General features: G+C 40.2%; 1 protein-coding gene across 1 annotated transcript in view; it reads right to left on the bottom strand.

The window, feature by feature from the left end:
* Positions 1 to 351: 351 nt before the first annotated feature.
* PINX1 (PIN2 (TERF1) interacting telomerase inhibitor 1) overlaps positions 352 to 17,092 on the bottom strand; it is an 88,196-nt gene continuing 71,455 nt past the window's right edge. The window contains exon 7 of the mRNA XM_030312703.1: positions 352 to 1,043. Within this exon, the coding sequence (XP_030168563.1) occupies positions 576 to 1,043 (468 nt within the window). The 3' untranslated portion in view covers positions 352 to 575. The remainder of the gene's footprint in view (positions 1,044 to 17,092) is intronic.

Consider the following 17,092-nt stretch of genomic DNA (forward strand, 5'->3'; position numbering starts at 1 on the left):
AGAAGACCTCAGAACACATGGCCATCATCGCTCAGTGGAAGAGAGGGTATTAAAACAATTTCCCCGTCAAAACCAAACTAAACCCAACAATGCTCTGATTTGGGAATGTAATCACATAATACCTGCTTGGCAAAAACGTATGGTTGGCTATAGAACAAAAAGAACTATCTGAATCTAAACTATTGCCTCTTAATCCTTTAATTAGACTAAATCCTTGAGAAGGAAGCAAAATTCATTGTTACTGAAGGAAATCAAGAGCAAATACAGACTGTGACATACCTACATACACATGTGCACACACACATAACTATGTGTTCAGATAAATATGAATAAACACTCATGCTGAAGGGCTCACAGTCTAAAAAGAAATTTATTTGTTTATGAGAGCCATGATTTGGAACATTAGAAAGTTCTCTGGATAAACTCTGGGAAAAACGTGGTGAGAGGGCGAGACTCAGCAACCCCTGGGCATGTCAAAGCCCTCTTGGGTGAACTCTGTTCTGACTTCAGGCCAAAGGTGTTTGCTCGTGGTGCCCTGACATCTGAGTGGCTGGAAGGCCCTGGCTCTAGAGAACTTATTTGGGACCTTTCTTCTTCTTCTTTTTCACTGGTATTTCATCTAATATAGCATCCACTGCTACCTCAACTTGCTTTCGTAGCTTTTTCTTTTGTTTCCTTTTTTTGGGCTTTGGGGCAATGTCCTGGTCATCAGGCGGCCACACACAATCCTCTCCATCCTCAGCAGAAACACCAGAATTCTCGTCCCAACAAGGGTCTCTGAGCTGCCATTCAACTTGGTCTCTCTTCTTCTTGGCCTTGGGTTCGGTGTAATTCTCCACATTTTTATCTTTTGCCTCCTTCTTTCTTTTCTTTCCCCTTTTTCTTTCCATTTGGGTCTCTGTGAGGTCAAGCCCTGCAGCTATGACCTGTGGCTTATTCTTTAGCTCTGCCATCCGCTTGGCAAAGTACTCCTGGATGGTGAAGGCGCTGGTTGTTGTAGTGGAGGGTGCATTCCCATCTGGAGTGGCTGGGCTGGAATCATCCTAAGGTGGGGAAGAAAGTTAAAATCAGTTAGGCATCAGCTGGTTACTCCTCACAGCATCCTGGGGGCCTGCACACGGAGCTACTCTCACTCACCAGTAGACCAGGCTGAGTGCCTGGCTTCCCCCTCATCTCTTTCTCTCCCCGTTGGTAGAGCTGAACTGCAAAGCACAGAACGAGGCAGCCAGACACTGGTTGAAAGCTGTATTCCACCAGACCGAAGCTAACTTCGTATGTTAGCTTCGTAAGTCACCTACCTGGAATTCTGAGTAAACAGCTCCTTAGCAACAATGTTATAAATGATGACTAAGTAACCAGAGTCTCCCTTAAAAAACATGGACACTGAAGTCCTCTAGCTTTGTGATTTTGTTGGACACCTATTTCAGCTCTGTTATCAATTAGACAAGTCTCTGTGCATTAGACCTAGAAACACAGATGACACATGCCTATGTTAACCCTTCCTATAACAGGAGCCCAACACCAACCGGAAGCTGCTGTGTCAGGAACACCTGTCTCCTCTGAAGGCAGAGGGTGGCCCTCCAGTAGAGGACACACCGTGACTGGAAGTGAAGGTGTTCCTTCCTCTTCTCAGAAAGAACAGGTTAGCATGAGGAGTCGTCTTTCCCTTGGCTGGGGGCGGAGAGAAGGGAGATGGCCCCATCCCTATGCTGACATGGATTAGATACTCATGGGTGTGTTAGTCTTTTTTCCAAATGTGAAGAATTTACTCACTCATAACAGCTGGGATTAAGTGGGGTTTATATCTTAATTTTAAATAAATACATTCAGCTGTAAGGCTTTAGAAGTGAGAAAATTCCTAATAGGCTAGAATAAAAAATGAAATGTTGGTATCACCATATGGGTTGTGGCTGGCTGGCAGTAAGGCAATGAAAACATGTGAGAGGAAAGAAAGTACCTACAAGATAAAGAATATAAGGACTATGCTTTAAGTCATGTCAATATCTAGAACTGTGCCCACAGAAAATTTTAAAGTAATCAAGCCATTAAATAATAATGCTAAACTTAGGTTTCCATAATTACCTGGCTTCTTCCTTCATATTTACTTATTTTCACAGGAAGAGACTGGTTGTCTGACCCTTTCATGTTGGAAGGGTGGGTAAACGGTTTTCTGAATAAATCAGTTTCCAAACTAGCATTTTACTAATTATTCTGAACTTGGCAGGCAAAGTTCTGCCCGTGCAGCAAACTTTATCACAAACCAACATATATAAACGGACTATGCATTTTCTTGATACAGAACTCAAAAACCAGCTCAGTGGAATTAACGTAGCATCCTTTTTGAAATTCCAGCAGAATTAATATTCCATCAACGAACAATTGGGCTTTGAGTGTCCACTGCCCCAGGGAGCTCTCCAAAGGGTATCTCACCTTGTTATCACAACGTATCCAATCAACACACACCTTATTTTACTCAAGACCCAAAACACAAAATTGTGTGGCCGATTTTAAAATTTTGAAATGTAAAATGCAGAACATATAGAATAAACCAACTAAGCCTTGGGAAGAAGTTCAAATGTTACCTATCAGCATTCAATTCTGGCTGCAATCCCATTGGGTAATTGTGCAAAAAAATTAAAAATAGCTGCCCCAGGAGAAAAACACAAGGTCATTTGTCTTTTTATTTCTTAAATGTTGAAAAAGCTGAAGTTCTGCACAGCAGAACAAAAAGTCTCCTCAAGGTCTCCTGGTGTTAGCTAATCCGGGTTTAATGGACAAGAACGGTCTTGCCTTCCATTTAAGGGCACACAACCACACCCAGACAGTAGATAGTCTGTGAAGGTGGCCCGTTTATGTAAAACAGATCTCATTTAGTTTCATGGCATTAAAAGGAGTTTATCTTATGTGGGCCAACTCTTCTGTGTCTGAGGAACTCAAATTTAAATGATATCTTATGGCTCCTTACCTTGCTCACCTATTTATTACCTCCTGAATTCCTGCTGTTAACAGTTAAATCACAGAACTAGCTGCTGGTATTAATCACACTTTTAACTATTAGGAAATATAAGACTATTTTTGAGTCACTTGTTGAATTCAGCAGGCCTTTCTAATCCCAGAAAATAACTATGCTCATAATTAACTCCTTATGGTGATAAGGATTTTAATAACCATGGGCTACTGCACACCAAGCTTAGCAGGGCATGGAGACAAGCAAGAGGTGCCAGCACCCAAATCCGATTTATCTCAAAGAAAGTGTAGGCAAAACAAAGACTTGATGAAGGGAGCCATTTAAGGCCAAGGGCAGCCACCCTCCCACACTACAGGAATGTATCTGTTTTAAAAACCATGGTAACAGCAGGAATCAGTTGCAGATCTGAATTCCTGTAGGAGCAGTGCCCAGGATTCATACTTCATAAGTCCATATTTTATGATTTTATAAATTATAAACCTAGTTTTACTAGAGTGATTGTAATCCCAGTTTCTAGATTCTTGTCCGTGAATATGAAAAACGTACAGCTTTTCAAGAAAACAAGGACTTTTCATATTTCGTCTCTACGTCAAAGTAAGTACCGAAAAAAGCAAGAGTTACTTTCTAGTTGTTTGAAATACAAACAATTTGCACCTTTCCACATTTCCATTAAACACACAATACAACCTCAAAAAAAAAAAAATCTGTAATACCAAATGTCACTTTAACTACTTTGTAAACTTTGAGAATGCACCAGTTTGCTAACAATGTTCTAAAAATGAGTAAAATAAATTTACAAATAGGTTGAAAACTTCCAGTTCCATATTAAACACTACCAAAGGAGATATGGTTAGCTAGTCACCTTAGTAAACATTTGATTCAAGCTTAGGGATTCAGAAACTTTTTTGTTTTTTTTTTTTAAATTCTAATTCTTTCTGTTAACTAATGGAGGTCCTCAGGTAAATCCCATAACCTCTCTAGGCTTCAATTACCTATTATCAAGCCAAAGAAGTAGGTCAAACAAAGTAACTTCATCTTTTTTTTTTTTTTTGTTAAGATTTACTTTTCAGCGACAGAGAGAGACAGAGTGTGAGTGGGGGAGGGGCAGAGAGAGAGGGAGACAGAGAATCCAAAGCAGGCCCCAGGCTCTGAGCTGTCAGCACAGAGCCAGACGGGGAGGGGGGGGGGGGCTCGAACTCATGGACCGCGAGATCATGACCTCAGCTGAAGTCGGATGCTTAACTGACTGAGCCACCCAGGCGCCCCAAAATGAGGTAACTTCTAAGGTCCCCTGAAGGCCTAAAATTTCCTGATCTCTGAAGAGACACTTGTGGCTGGCCCCTTCTCTATGATATAAGAGAGGAGAGAAGGTTCAGTGAGACAGTATACAAGCAGGCAGATCAACTCTGTTCATTGAAAACTACCACCCCACTGCTAAGCCAAGCAGTGAGACCAATCTACCTACAGTCTACCTGTGGAAACTTTTTTATACCACTTGTAAGAACGCATGTAGCAGAAGAGCAGATCCAGTAAGACCATTCAGAAGAGGTGAAAGAGCCAAATACTGTTTTGTACTGAACAGCTGTTTAGAATTTGCTTAAAAGAACGGACACTATATAGAGGCTAAAATCAATAAAAAACAAAAACTGGAGGATGCATCTATTTTACACCTACATCCTAGAAATCATCCCAAATTCAAAGGAAGGTAGTAAAAATCTAAAACTTTAAAAAATAATAAGCTCTCATTTTGTACTTAACAATTTTGAAGGTTCTCTTTTTCTAGACCTTGGCTTGAAAATCTCCACTGATCTTTCACATACCCTAACCTTGTGTTCTCCAAAGGCACAGCAAGGGAAATGCTAATGATTTTACCCGACTAGAATAAAAAATGTGGTGGGCTTCTGTAATGAATAACCTGGCAACCTCTCCCTTGGCTTTTATGCCTCCACAATCTAGGATTCTTTAAGTCCCGGCTTGAGAACGGCATGTGCAAGAAGAAATGAGGGCTTTCGCTGGGGTCCAGTGACGCATGCAGGTGGGAGAGTCGTATGTGTTGGAGCTGGGCTCTGACATGGGCACCCCTAGCCTTTGTGCCGACCATGACCGGTCAGTTCACAAGACTCCACACTCAGCCAGGGCAGGCACGTGTCCAATGTAGCTGTGCATGCCCAGGACTTAAGATGAATAAGCTTTTCAAAGAAAGAGGTCCGTGAATGAGGAGGGGAAATGGTAATGGAAATTAATAAAACAGTTTAAAACACCTCTTCCTAAATCTGTAATCTACCCATTGTACTACCTTCTTTTTTTGTCAATCAGAAAGGCCCAAGGTACATTTAGAGACTTTAAATATTTTTGATGTATTTTAGAAACTACTCTTGTGTTGCTCTAAAAACTGTTTCATGAGTTAATACTGTCTGTTCCCAGAAAGCCTCAGTGTTCTCCTTTCTTTCAGAGCATAGAAGAGTATGTGTTGAAAAAACATTTGATAATCAGTCTTCCCAAATGATAGCTAGGGACTTAATTTCTACCCAATTAATAAATACTCTGTGGGTGAGAACTCAGGAGGACCTGTTTCTCACTTCACAGAACCTCAATGGGTTCAAGCTAGAAAAACCGTGTGGGAACACTCCATGCAATCACATACAGCAACTTCCCCCAAAGTGGCCACACCTGGGGGTACGGAAGGAAGCAGCTATCATTTCTTGGATGCCTTCAACATGCCAGTCACTTATTATCATAAGTCATCTCATGTGACCCTCAAAGCAACCCGAGGAGAGGCATTCTATTTCACAGAGGCAGAAATGGACACTCAAAACACTTAACTGTGCAGTAGATCTTGTGGCAGGAACCGGCAGCAGGGGGATTCAGCCCCAAGACTGCCAGACACAAAGCCCTTTCTCTTTCCACTCGGCATCCTAACTTTTACCCTGTCACACAGACTCACTTGTCACTGTTCCTCTCCTTCAGAAATCATCCTAAAACTGAAATATATGTTCGTTGGTCATATAACCCATGGACTCAGCTTTGATGAGGGCAGAAATTAACTGATGCAAAGCTTCAGTGTAGAAAAAAATGTCACCAGAAATAGATACTACTTTCGAAACAGAACAAAGACTCTTGTCTAGTTTGCAATTTATAAAAATAAAAAATAGCCCAAAGCCAGGTTTAAGAGTTTTTTAATTAGTCACATTAGGATGTAAATTCACTTAGCAAAGTGTGAGTGTTTTGAAGCAGGAAGAAAAAGCCAAGTCCAACCTTCCACCTAAGGCAAGACTCCCTCCTGGACAAATGTCTTACAACCTCCACCTGGACACTTCGAATGCAGACAGCGATCACTTGGTGAGGCAGGCGGCCCCTCCTACTGTTGACTTGCTTTGTCTGTTTTCTCTCAGCAACATTTAGATCAAGTGGTTCAAGACTGCATACTGTGTGCCAATTATACCGAATTACCAGTTCCCAATTACCACTGGCAGTTCCGAACAAAACAGTTTTTGTTTTGGCGGTTCCAAATTACCACTGGGATTAGGGACGGTGGGGCAGAATGGATGCAAAGGAAACAAGACCTTGCAGAGGGAGATTCTGAAGACATCAATTATAATATAACGCAACCATCTCAGGTGCCTGGAAGATGCCCCAAGCTATGCGTGTCAACTTTTCTCAAATGTCTACAGAATTATGAGTTTGTTCTTTGTTTCTCTTAAGTATTTCTCTCTAGAGGCTCTGCAGCTTAATGAGCTATGTGCTCAAGCACTTCTGGGTTCACAATCTGTGCCTTTCAAACATGTGTACTAAACTGGATTAACAGCAGAATGCCCAAATAAGGAGTATTCTCTTTATTGCTCTCAGAAGAATGTTGTTAGTATCTTGCAGGGCAGGAAAACAAAGTCTGGATTGAAGATTCAGTTAGGTGTTTGGGGCAAATATAAAATCTTAACTCATGGTAGCGGACTAGTCCAGGGGTGAGGTTTCAAAGGCAAAAGGCTTTCAGCTCACCAGCCTTTCTCATATGTCACTGCTGATCTTAAGTGATAAGATGACTGAAGCCTTTTGATTTCCACGTTAAAACACAGAGAGCATGCTGCAACAGTAATCCTTCAATGAACTTTCCTCATTGAAAGAAAAAGTAGACATCCAGAGCTCAAGAGTAATGGATTTTAGCCACTGGAGTTATTAGCTCTGATAGCTATTGCCTGTGATGAACTCATGTTCACTTTCAGTCTCATCTGTCTGTCCTCAGCTTGTGTTGGATTAGTCTGTGAAAAGTTAAGAAAGCTTGGCAAGTGAGTGGTTTGAAAGAACATTTTGTATCTTTTCCAAGTTTTTCACCAGGACAGTTCTGACAAACACAAATTACGTCTTGATCTACTCTTGGGTTGTCGAAATTGCATCCATTCATTTTGGACAGATATAAATTCATGAAGTGGTTTCATCACTTGTCAAGATGAAAGTCCTGCCAGAATGTGTATGCACTAAACCCTCTGCCAATGGAGGGGGCAGGGTGGGCTGATGCAGTCACTTGGTATGTGGGCCGATGATGTTCTCGCAGATTTTTTACACATAGGTGCACCACCTTCTTCTTCTTCTTTTTTTTTTAAGTTTATTTATTTATTTTGAGAGAGAGAGAGGCAGATACAGAGAAAGAGAGTGGAGGAAGGCCAGAAAGAGAGGGAGAGGGAGAATCCCAAGCAGGCTCTGCACTGTCAGCAAGGAGCCTGATGTGGTGCTCGAACACGCAAACTGTGAGATCATGACCTGAGCTGGAACCAAGAGTCGGACGCTTAGCCGACTAAGCCACCTGGGCACCCAGGTGCATCACCTTCTTGAAGACCAAGTGCAAAACTGCCTCTTTCAACAAGCCTGATCCCTTGTGGAACATCCTGTCTTGTTTACTGTCTGTGACTAGCAATTAATTAATGACTTCTGTTTTCTGATTTTGTGTATTTGCTTTGTAAGCATCTTCCCAAGGAAATGTTAAGTTCCTTGAGGGCAAAAACCATTATTATTTCATTTATATTCAGCACACATACTCTCTAATAAGAACAACTGCATGGTGAGTGCTCAAGGAAAGCACACAAAACACCAGCCTACAAGGCTTGAAAGATACCCCCACTGCCACCCACTGAGCCATAAGCTTTGTATTTGTTGGTACCGATATGTCTGCATGCCAAGCAGGCCTAATGACTAGAAGGTGCTTGGAAGAGTAGGAAGGAGACAGCATTTTGTAGTGTATATTCTTTCCATCCAGATGAAACCATTCCCTTCTCATCAGATGCCACCAGGCCTCCTGGTGCACACTGCTTCTCTAACTACTGCAAGGTACAGTGAGTGCCTTTCAGAGTGATCAGCCAATTACTTCCTGTGGCCCTTAGTGCTGTGGAGGAGCTCGGTCAACCAATCCACACACTTCTCTGGTCTATTACTACACGTTTCCATAGTCACCTCCCAGTTGGAAAAGAAAAAAATAGGTCCTATTGTATGAGAACCGTCACATGCACTCTGTGCACTGGGTGAACACAGCAACAAAACCACATGCATGGGCTGAACTGTTTTTGTAAAAGAAAAAGTTGGACAGCAAGAAAGTTCTCGGGCCTATCAGAGGCAAAGGTAGGGGCTTATTCTGAGAAGACAAATAGCTGGATGAAAGTTCCACTAGAAGCCCCTGGTAGCAAGCTGTTAAGGTACAGGTATGTTGTATCTTGAGCAGAAAATACAACCTGGGAAAGCCTCTGATTCTAGGGAGTCAACTAAATGGGTCTGTCTCTAAAGGGTAAGCTAAGCAGTGGTCCATACCGTTAGATAGAAAGCAAGAAGTGTGCCACCACACTGGCATTTCTTTGGCTTTCTAGGTACCTTTTTGGTTTCCGTATAATTGGAAACATTCAGTGTTTTACTGACAAAGAGCTGTTTGCACTCACAAAAGGTTTACTGAAGTGTGAAATTCTGTGTTTTTTTTTTTTTTTTCCAGATCTCCATCACTCACTCTGGAGTTAGGCTAAACATACCAAGTCTCAGCTGTAACCAGTCTTAGGGAATCTACCTGGGAAACACAATTGTTTTTAGTATTAGAAAGCATCACATGGGTTAAAAACAAATGTAAAACTCCACCTGATTGAAGAGAACTTTTGATTAAAAGTTGGGGTAAAAATAAAAAATATAATGGGGCACTTGGGTGGCTCAATTGGTTGAGTGTCTGACTCTTGATTTCGGCTCTGGTCATGATCTCAGGGTCATGGGATCGAGCCTCATGTTGGGCTCTGTGCTGTCAAGCCTGCTTGAGATTTCCTCTCTCTCTCCCTCTGCCCCTCTACCCTGCTCGTGTTCTCTCTCTCTCTCTCTCTCTCTCTCTCTCTCTCTCTCTCTCTCGGGGTGGAGGGGAGGTTTTTACATTTTATTTTTTAAATTTATTTTTGAGAGAGACAGCATGAGTGGGGGAGGGGTGGGGGAGGAGAGGGAGAGAGAGAGAGAAAATCCCAAGCAGATCCATACTGTCAGCACAGAGCCCAATGTAGAGCTCGAACTCACGAACCATGAGATCATGACCTGAGCTGAAATCTATAGAGTCAGATGCTTAACCGACTGAGCCACCCAGATGCTCCAGTTTTTACATTTTAAATTGGGGGGAAAATCAAAAGAATATGTCATGACATGTAAAAATTATGTGAATTTCAAATATCAGTGTCTATAAATAAAGTTTTGAATTTCATCAGTAAAAAATCTGTAGAAGTGTGTTTTCTCTCTAGTATATAAATAAACATAGATGCTAAGTAAATATGGGCTGAACAAAGAAATGAACAAATTTATCATAAAATATGATCTGCTGTTTGGAAATGTTGGATGCTTTTGAAGTATACACACACACATACACATACAGACTCATATACATACACATATATATGGAACTGGGGGGCTTTGGATTTGATGGGAGTCTTCAATCTCTTGTCTCCTGCTAACTTCCTGAATTAATGCTAGTGAATGGTGGAGAGGCTGCTAATTGCTGTCTGACTTCAAGTAGCAAAGGATGGTAGACAAGGAGAAAGTCTGGTGATGAAGTGACCAGATATCAAAGAGAACTTTCAACACCCTATAAGCCTATAGATAACTTTCTAATAATTAGGCATCAGAACTTTGCTTGGAATTTACAAACTCCAACAAATAAACTGGACATCTCAGAGAAGATAATGGGGAACTGGAGGGGACAAAATATCTCACTCTGTACTGGACAACTGTAGAGCAATACAAATAATGCCAAATTCCTCATATGAAGGCCAATGCTAACAAAGCTGTTCATTTCTTTTTTTTTTCCAGTTGCCTTGTCAGCTGCTCAAATTACCATTCATTAAGAAAAGCCAACATAAACATGTTTTAAAAGGATGGTTCTCTATGGCAACAACTTCTCAAGTAACTGACATCAAAACTATTGACAAGAGTCATACAGCCTCTGGGGAAAAAGAGGGGAAAGAAAAAAGGAGCAGGTTTCCTGCCTCCCTGAAAGGTCCTAGGGCTTGGAAAGTTGCAGTGACTCATGTGACAACATTTCACAACATACTGGCCCTTATAAGATAAACGAGGCTCCTCCAAAGCTAGAAATGATCAATGTGACATAAGCACCAACTTCTTTGAATGAAATCTAAAAATAATCCAAATTGACTACATTTTATAATTCTAGGTCAACTGGTTCTCTTCGTTGTTCCCTGGAGGCAGGACAAATAGTTTTATCCACAGTTGAAGGCTAGTATCTGAATCTCAAAGAACAGAAGCAGAGGCTAACAGAGGATGTCTCTTCCATCTTTACTCCACACAAGACTTCAAAGTTGCTAAGGAATCATGAAAACTCAAATTTAGGCCCCTTATTATAGAAAGAATAGCATTTTTTGAAGAATTCAGAGAACCTAGTATTTTGAAACTAGGATTAGAACAGAAATAGTTATCTGGAATACTCAAGATTATTTTAAAGAGAGAGGTAAATTAATTTAGGTAAGTGAAATCATTAAAAAAAAAAAAAAAGCCCTGGGGCGCCTGAGTGGCTCAGTCAGTTGGGCGTCTGACTTCAGCTCAGGTCATGATCTCATAGTCCGTGAGTTCGAGTCCCACATCAGGCTCTGTGCTGACAGCTCAGAGCCTGCAGCCTGCTTTGGATTCTGTGTCTCCCTCTCTCTCTGCCCCTCCCCTGCTCATGCTCGGTCTCTCTCTCTCTCAAAAATAAATAAAAACATTAAAAAAAATAATTAAAAATTTAAAAAAAGCCCCTTCTTCAATTCTTGCATATTATATAAGATTAATCTTTATATATATATTTTTAATGTTTATTTATTCTCGAGAGAGAGACAGACGAGACAGAGTGTGAGCAGGGGAGGGTCAGAGAGAGAGGGAGACACAGAATCTGAAGCAGGCTCCAGGCTCTGAGCCATCAGCTCAGAGTCTGACGCGGGGCTTGAACTCAGAGACTGTGAGGTCATGACCTGAGCCAAAGTCAGACACTTAACTGACTGAGCCACCCAGGCGCCTCTATATACTCTTTTTAATTGACCAGAAATCAAAATAACAATGAAAAACATTTAAAAATACTTTTTAGGAGTAAATTTGGTTGGGCAAAATAATTCTGTGTTTAAAGGATATTTAAGGGGCACCTGGGTGGCGCAGTCGGTTAAGCGTCCGACTTCAGCCAGGTCACGATCTCGCGGTCCGTGAGTTCGAGCCCCGTGTCGGGCTCTGGGCTGATGGCTCAGAGCCTGGAGCCTGTTTCCGATTCTGTGTCTCCCTGTCTCTCTGCCCCTCCCCCGTTCATGCTCTGTCTCTCTCTGTCCCAAAAATAAATAAACGTTGAAAAAAAAAAAAATTAAAGGATATTTAAGTTAGTAAGAGTACATTAAATAAAATTCTGAACTCACTGAGTCATGTAATAAAAGTAAATTACACAAGAATAAGATCTTAAAAAGGCTCAGGTCCAAACATTTGGTCCATCCAATCCTACATGAACATTCGCCAGGCAGCTACTATTTACCTGACTGGGACTGGTCCCTTAGGGACTGACCCTTTAAGGACGTCCCTTAGGAGCTCCTGTTCTAAGGGAGACTATAAAATAATAATACTGGTAATAATAATAATAATAAGAAGAAGAAGAAGAAGAAGAAGAAGACCTGAATAGATCTCATGTAAGTAATCTTATCACAATAACAATGAAAATTAAAATTAAAAAATACATTGGGAGAATTTATTTTTAGAATAAAGAGAAACTAAATGGTAAGAAAACCAACTATGAAACTCGGTTCAACAAACCCATAACCAATTAAATTGAGATCATAATTCTAAAGAGCTCATAAAAAAACATTACTATTAAAAATATAATCCTCATATATTATACATATTAAATACACAATCTCTTAGTTTTATACAAGCTATAATAATTTTTACTTGATAAAGAAAAATGATACTATATTAAAAGTTTAAGCAAAAAGAACAAGTAAAGCTGCCTTCCTACCTGCTCAGAATCCAGAAAGGTTCTGTAAAGACCTGCTTCTTGTTTGTGGCCCCTAACTGGCTTCATCTCTCTAGAAAGTCAATGCCCTATATCACAGTCCTTCTCAGACTATCGGGGTTCGTGAAGGGCCATTTATTTTTCTTTTTAAAATCTCCAATCCATTGTGGACCAAGATTTTTGCAACATACTAAGTAAAATAAAATAGTATGAAATACTAGGAAAGTGACATTCTAAAAAGACATAAAAAACCAAAATTCCAACTTATAGAAGTTAATATCAAGGAATATAAAAGTTCCTAAATGTTTACTCTAATTTCTGTCCTTGTCCTGGGCTGGTCTGTGGACCATCCTTTGAGTGGTGGTTGTATACAGTATTAGCTACCAAAGGAACAAAAAGAAAGGTGCTGAATTCAATGCAGTACAAGTGGCAATCACCTGAGTGTCAAAAAAACCTGACTCACATCTGACAGAATATGTGATCTTGGACAAGTTATTGGCCTTTCTGGGCCTCAAAGTGAACTTTGTGCAAAGCAAGGAAGTAGGGCTACTCAATGACTTTTCTCAAACACGGTTTTGCTCTGTGTGACACTCTTTAAATGCAATCTTAAACAGGGGCCAATATGTAACGCATCAGAATTGTGGTGGAGGTGGGGTTAGGGGGACCCAAAGCTCATGTCCTAAGCCTACTCTGCCCTTGTAAGGCCCCTGAGGCGTCTCTGAGGAACTCCTAGAGCTCTATGAATAAAGGTGCAAAAATGGCAGCTATGTTTTTTAAGGTCCATTACAATTCTAACACTGTAATGTGTAGTCTTGATAATTTCACAGCACTCAGAATCAGGAGACGAAGAAGCTTTCAAGAATAAAATCAGGCTTCTCTCTCTGTGTGTCTCTCTCTCAAAAATAAATAGATAAACATTAAAAAAAGGGGCAGGGGGGACGTTGTCTGGATGGCTTAGTTGGATAAGCGTCCGACTCTTGATTTCGGCTCTGGTGATGATCTCACAGTTTGTGGGATCAAGACCTGCGTGGGGCTCTGCACTGATAGCGTGAGGCCTGCTTGAGATTCTTTGTCTCTCAAAAATAAATAAATAAATAAACAAACATTAAAAAAAGGAATAAAATCAGGCTTTTGCTATTATATAATATGCACAATTCTTAAAGTTGTCATTCGCTTTTAAAACTTCAACAATTAGCTGTCTATCAGAACTGTCCAGTGACCAATTTCTTTCAAAAATGGTAACGAGGTATCAAGCCTGGTCTCCTCAATACTGTAAAGTCTTACGTTGCAAAGCAGGTCCTCTCCTCTCTGAGGACCCGATGATTCAGAATGTTGTCAAGGTTGGCTGACTCTTCTGACTTTATGTGGTTTAGCTCCAAAGAAGGCCCAGAGGGGATGGTAATGCTCAGAACCCCATCACCGGTGTCCCTTCAGACTATAGCAAGAGAAGCAAAGCATAGCTTGCTCACCAGTCAAGGCTGCACTCTAACCTAAAGGAAAGTTGCTCTTCATCCTATTTTCATAACATCACAGCATGAAAATCTGGGAGAGAATGTTATTTCTGTTTTCCTGGCAGGACAGAGGGATAGAAGGAAAAATGAGCCAATATTTCACTCTTCTCTTCCAACACTGGGCCATCTGTGTGTCAATTTCTTATTATCACAAAGGCTCTCAAAACCATGCACTTGATCTGTCAACAAACAAAAAGCCAAATCTAATCCACTCAGTACAAACCTACGCCCTGGCAAAAGTCTAACCAAACAAAACAGTCCAACGACTTACAACTCTTGGGTTGTTTTGGTAGTCCTTCCTTCACTCCCCCACTTCTTCTTCTTCTTGTTTAATGAATGTCTTCTTATAAATTAGTTTGTTACCTATTAACTGATATACATTTTTACTGGTACTAAAACAACTTTCAAAAAAGCAATGACCCACTTTCTCCTTTCTGGCTCTTATAGAAAGTAGAGGCAGGCCCCCAAGCCCTGTTTGAAGTCCTTGCTGCCAGGAGATGGTCGGTTTATGTCTCTTGTCCTAGGACAGGAAAAGGATGCACTCTCAGCACTGTGTGCTAGGGAGAGATAAGGCCAGAGATTTCTGTCCTCAGCACCTTATCAGCTTTTCCTGCTACTTTCCAGAGCAGACAGCATCATGACTGGCAATAAACTAAACTAGTCTTAGGGGGGCTGGGTGTGTGAGCAGCTTGAGATTGGAAGGAGTGAGGTAGGAAGGGGTACAGAATGAAGAGATGAGGTTTTTAATATATCTTAAAATGGTGTGGCCCAAATAAAACTGCCCCCCTCCTTTTACTAAACACACACATTTTACATCTCTTTTTGCTAAAACTGCAGTAACAGGAATAAAAGTTTTTGTAAGAACTTCCTTTCTGGTTGGAATGCACCACCACTTTCCTTGCTTTGGGCCCTGCCCCTAACTGCTTTGTGCTACTGGCTCCTGGGCACGTAGCACAGGACCCATCTGCTGTCTATGCTCTGACAGGGGCCTGTAAACCATAGGCTGCAGACAGAAGGCTTTCTATGGGCACACATGCCTCATTTAGACAACCAGTGTTTTCTGGGGCCAATCCCATTTCCATATTGCAAAGGAACAAGCAAGGCTATGAGACAGTCCTCCAAATATACAAGGATGTCACTGGTGACCTCTTTCATTCTGCAAAAAATGAACTTCTGAATTCAAGAAGGATTCTATGCTTCTTCAGAAATCCTGGTCTTTTTTGGGCTGGGAAACAAAGATAGCTGCTGGAGCAGAATCTAGACCAAGTAGGAAAATTTAAAATTAGTTATGGCCTCGTTATTTCTAATTTAAAAATTTAGCAGTCTTCTTTTTAAACCTTTTACCACGAAAATTGTTAAACACAAAAAAGCAGAGAAAATAGTAAAACGAACCCAATACCCATCACCCAGCTTTAACAATTATCAACACATAACCATTACCAACTCTACTCCCATTAATTCAAAGCAAATCAAAGATATCATATACTTTCATCTATAAATGTTTTAGTGTGTCTAAAAGATAACAGCTCTAAAAAAAATCCCTAACTTTAATATGATCACATAAAAAGATTAATAGAAAATTCTTTAACATCACTAAATATTTAGTCTGTGTTCACAATGTTTTTATTGTCTTTTAAGTTCTTACTACAGTTCATTTGAATCAGCTTCCAAATAAGGTCCATATACTGTGATTAGCTGATATGTCTCATCTTTTAGGCTATTGGTTCTCATTCCCTCATTTGTTTTTGCAACTTCTTATTGATGACACCAAGGTATCTGTGCTATAAAGTTCTCCCAGAATCTGAATTTTGCTGAATTGATCCCTGTGGTATGGTATGGGTTAGCACATTCCTCTGTCTAATGCATGTCCTGTAGAGTTAAATCTAGAGACAGCTTTATTTTCTAACGTAGCACTTCTCCAATATGGCATGCTCCTTTATGAAAAACTGGGATGGATTCATGGTTAAGTGAACTTGTGAAGCAAACTTATGCTATTCTTCCCTTTGATTCATAAAGCACTCTATCATCTGATATACCCAGTAGCTGTTAAACTTCAGAACTTCCCAAACTATTTCACACTGGAACCCTTTTTGGTATAAAATCCATCAACAGCCTGTGGAATTAGTGTTCTGCTGAACCTGCTTTAAGGTCTATTCGCACAGACACCCTATGATCTGGATAAGATGAGTTCTCCTGATTAAATCCTATAGCTTAATCTTTCATTTACCTTGTTCTGTCTAAGGGGGTGGGCTTTCTACCAATGAACCACACATTTTATGCAAAACTGGCAGACACCTATTAGGGAAGTGAAAAGAAGACCAGACAAGTATTCCGTTATGAACAACCAGCTTGCCAGGTGGCCTTGGCAAAAGAGGCTAGCTCTTCCCTAGATATCCCATTATTGAAATGGGAATATCCATTCCCAGGCTTAGTTAGAAACATCATTCTTTCATCTTGGAATGGGAGATGGCAGAGAAATAACATGTCCTAAATCACACAAGTATGTGTGGCTCAAGTTTTAAAATGGCATGTAATCTAATCACATTTTGTTTTCAGGATTATGTAAGAGCTATATATTCTGACCAGTGGGATAACCAGAGTGAAGAAAGATCTTAGGACCAGGTTCCATTTAAAAGTCTGTGTAAAGTTCAAACTACAGAATTGTAAATAATTTCTAATATGATCAAGAGGATAAAAATGGAGAACATAATCAAGAATCAATAAACATATAACAAAATTAAAATTTAAGAAAATCCTAAAAATAAAATGGAACAAAAACACGTTGACTTTGTACCAGTTGTTGCACCAGTTGTTGGATACCTACGCAGAACAGAATTCCAAATAACTTTAAAACACTGTAATTTGATTGTGCATACCCTAATGGGATATACCCTAAAGACAAAAAGAACTGGTAAAACAAAACAAAACAACTCCTCAAATCTACTTTTTTTTTGATAATCAAGTTATTGGTGTTATTTTGTGACTATCATGTATGTAATGAGAAATAAGCAAATGAGTAAAATAACTGTTTAATGCTTTTATTTCTAGACTCCATAGATTCCAGGAATTATTAATTCTAACTGAATAATAATTCTATTTAATAATAATTCTAACTTAATAATGTTAAGTCCTGTGGTC

This window comes from Lynx canadensis, chromosome B1 (assembly GCF_007474595.2).
Source record: "Lynx canadensis isolate LIC74 chromosome B1, mLynCan4.pri.v2, whole genome shotgun sequence".
Classification (NCBI taxonomy): Eukaryota; Metazoa; Chordata; class Mammalia; order Carnivora; family Felidae; genus Lynx; species Lynx canadensis.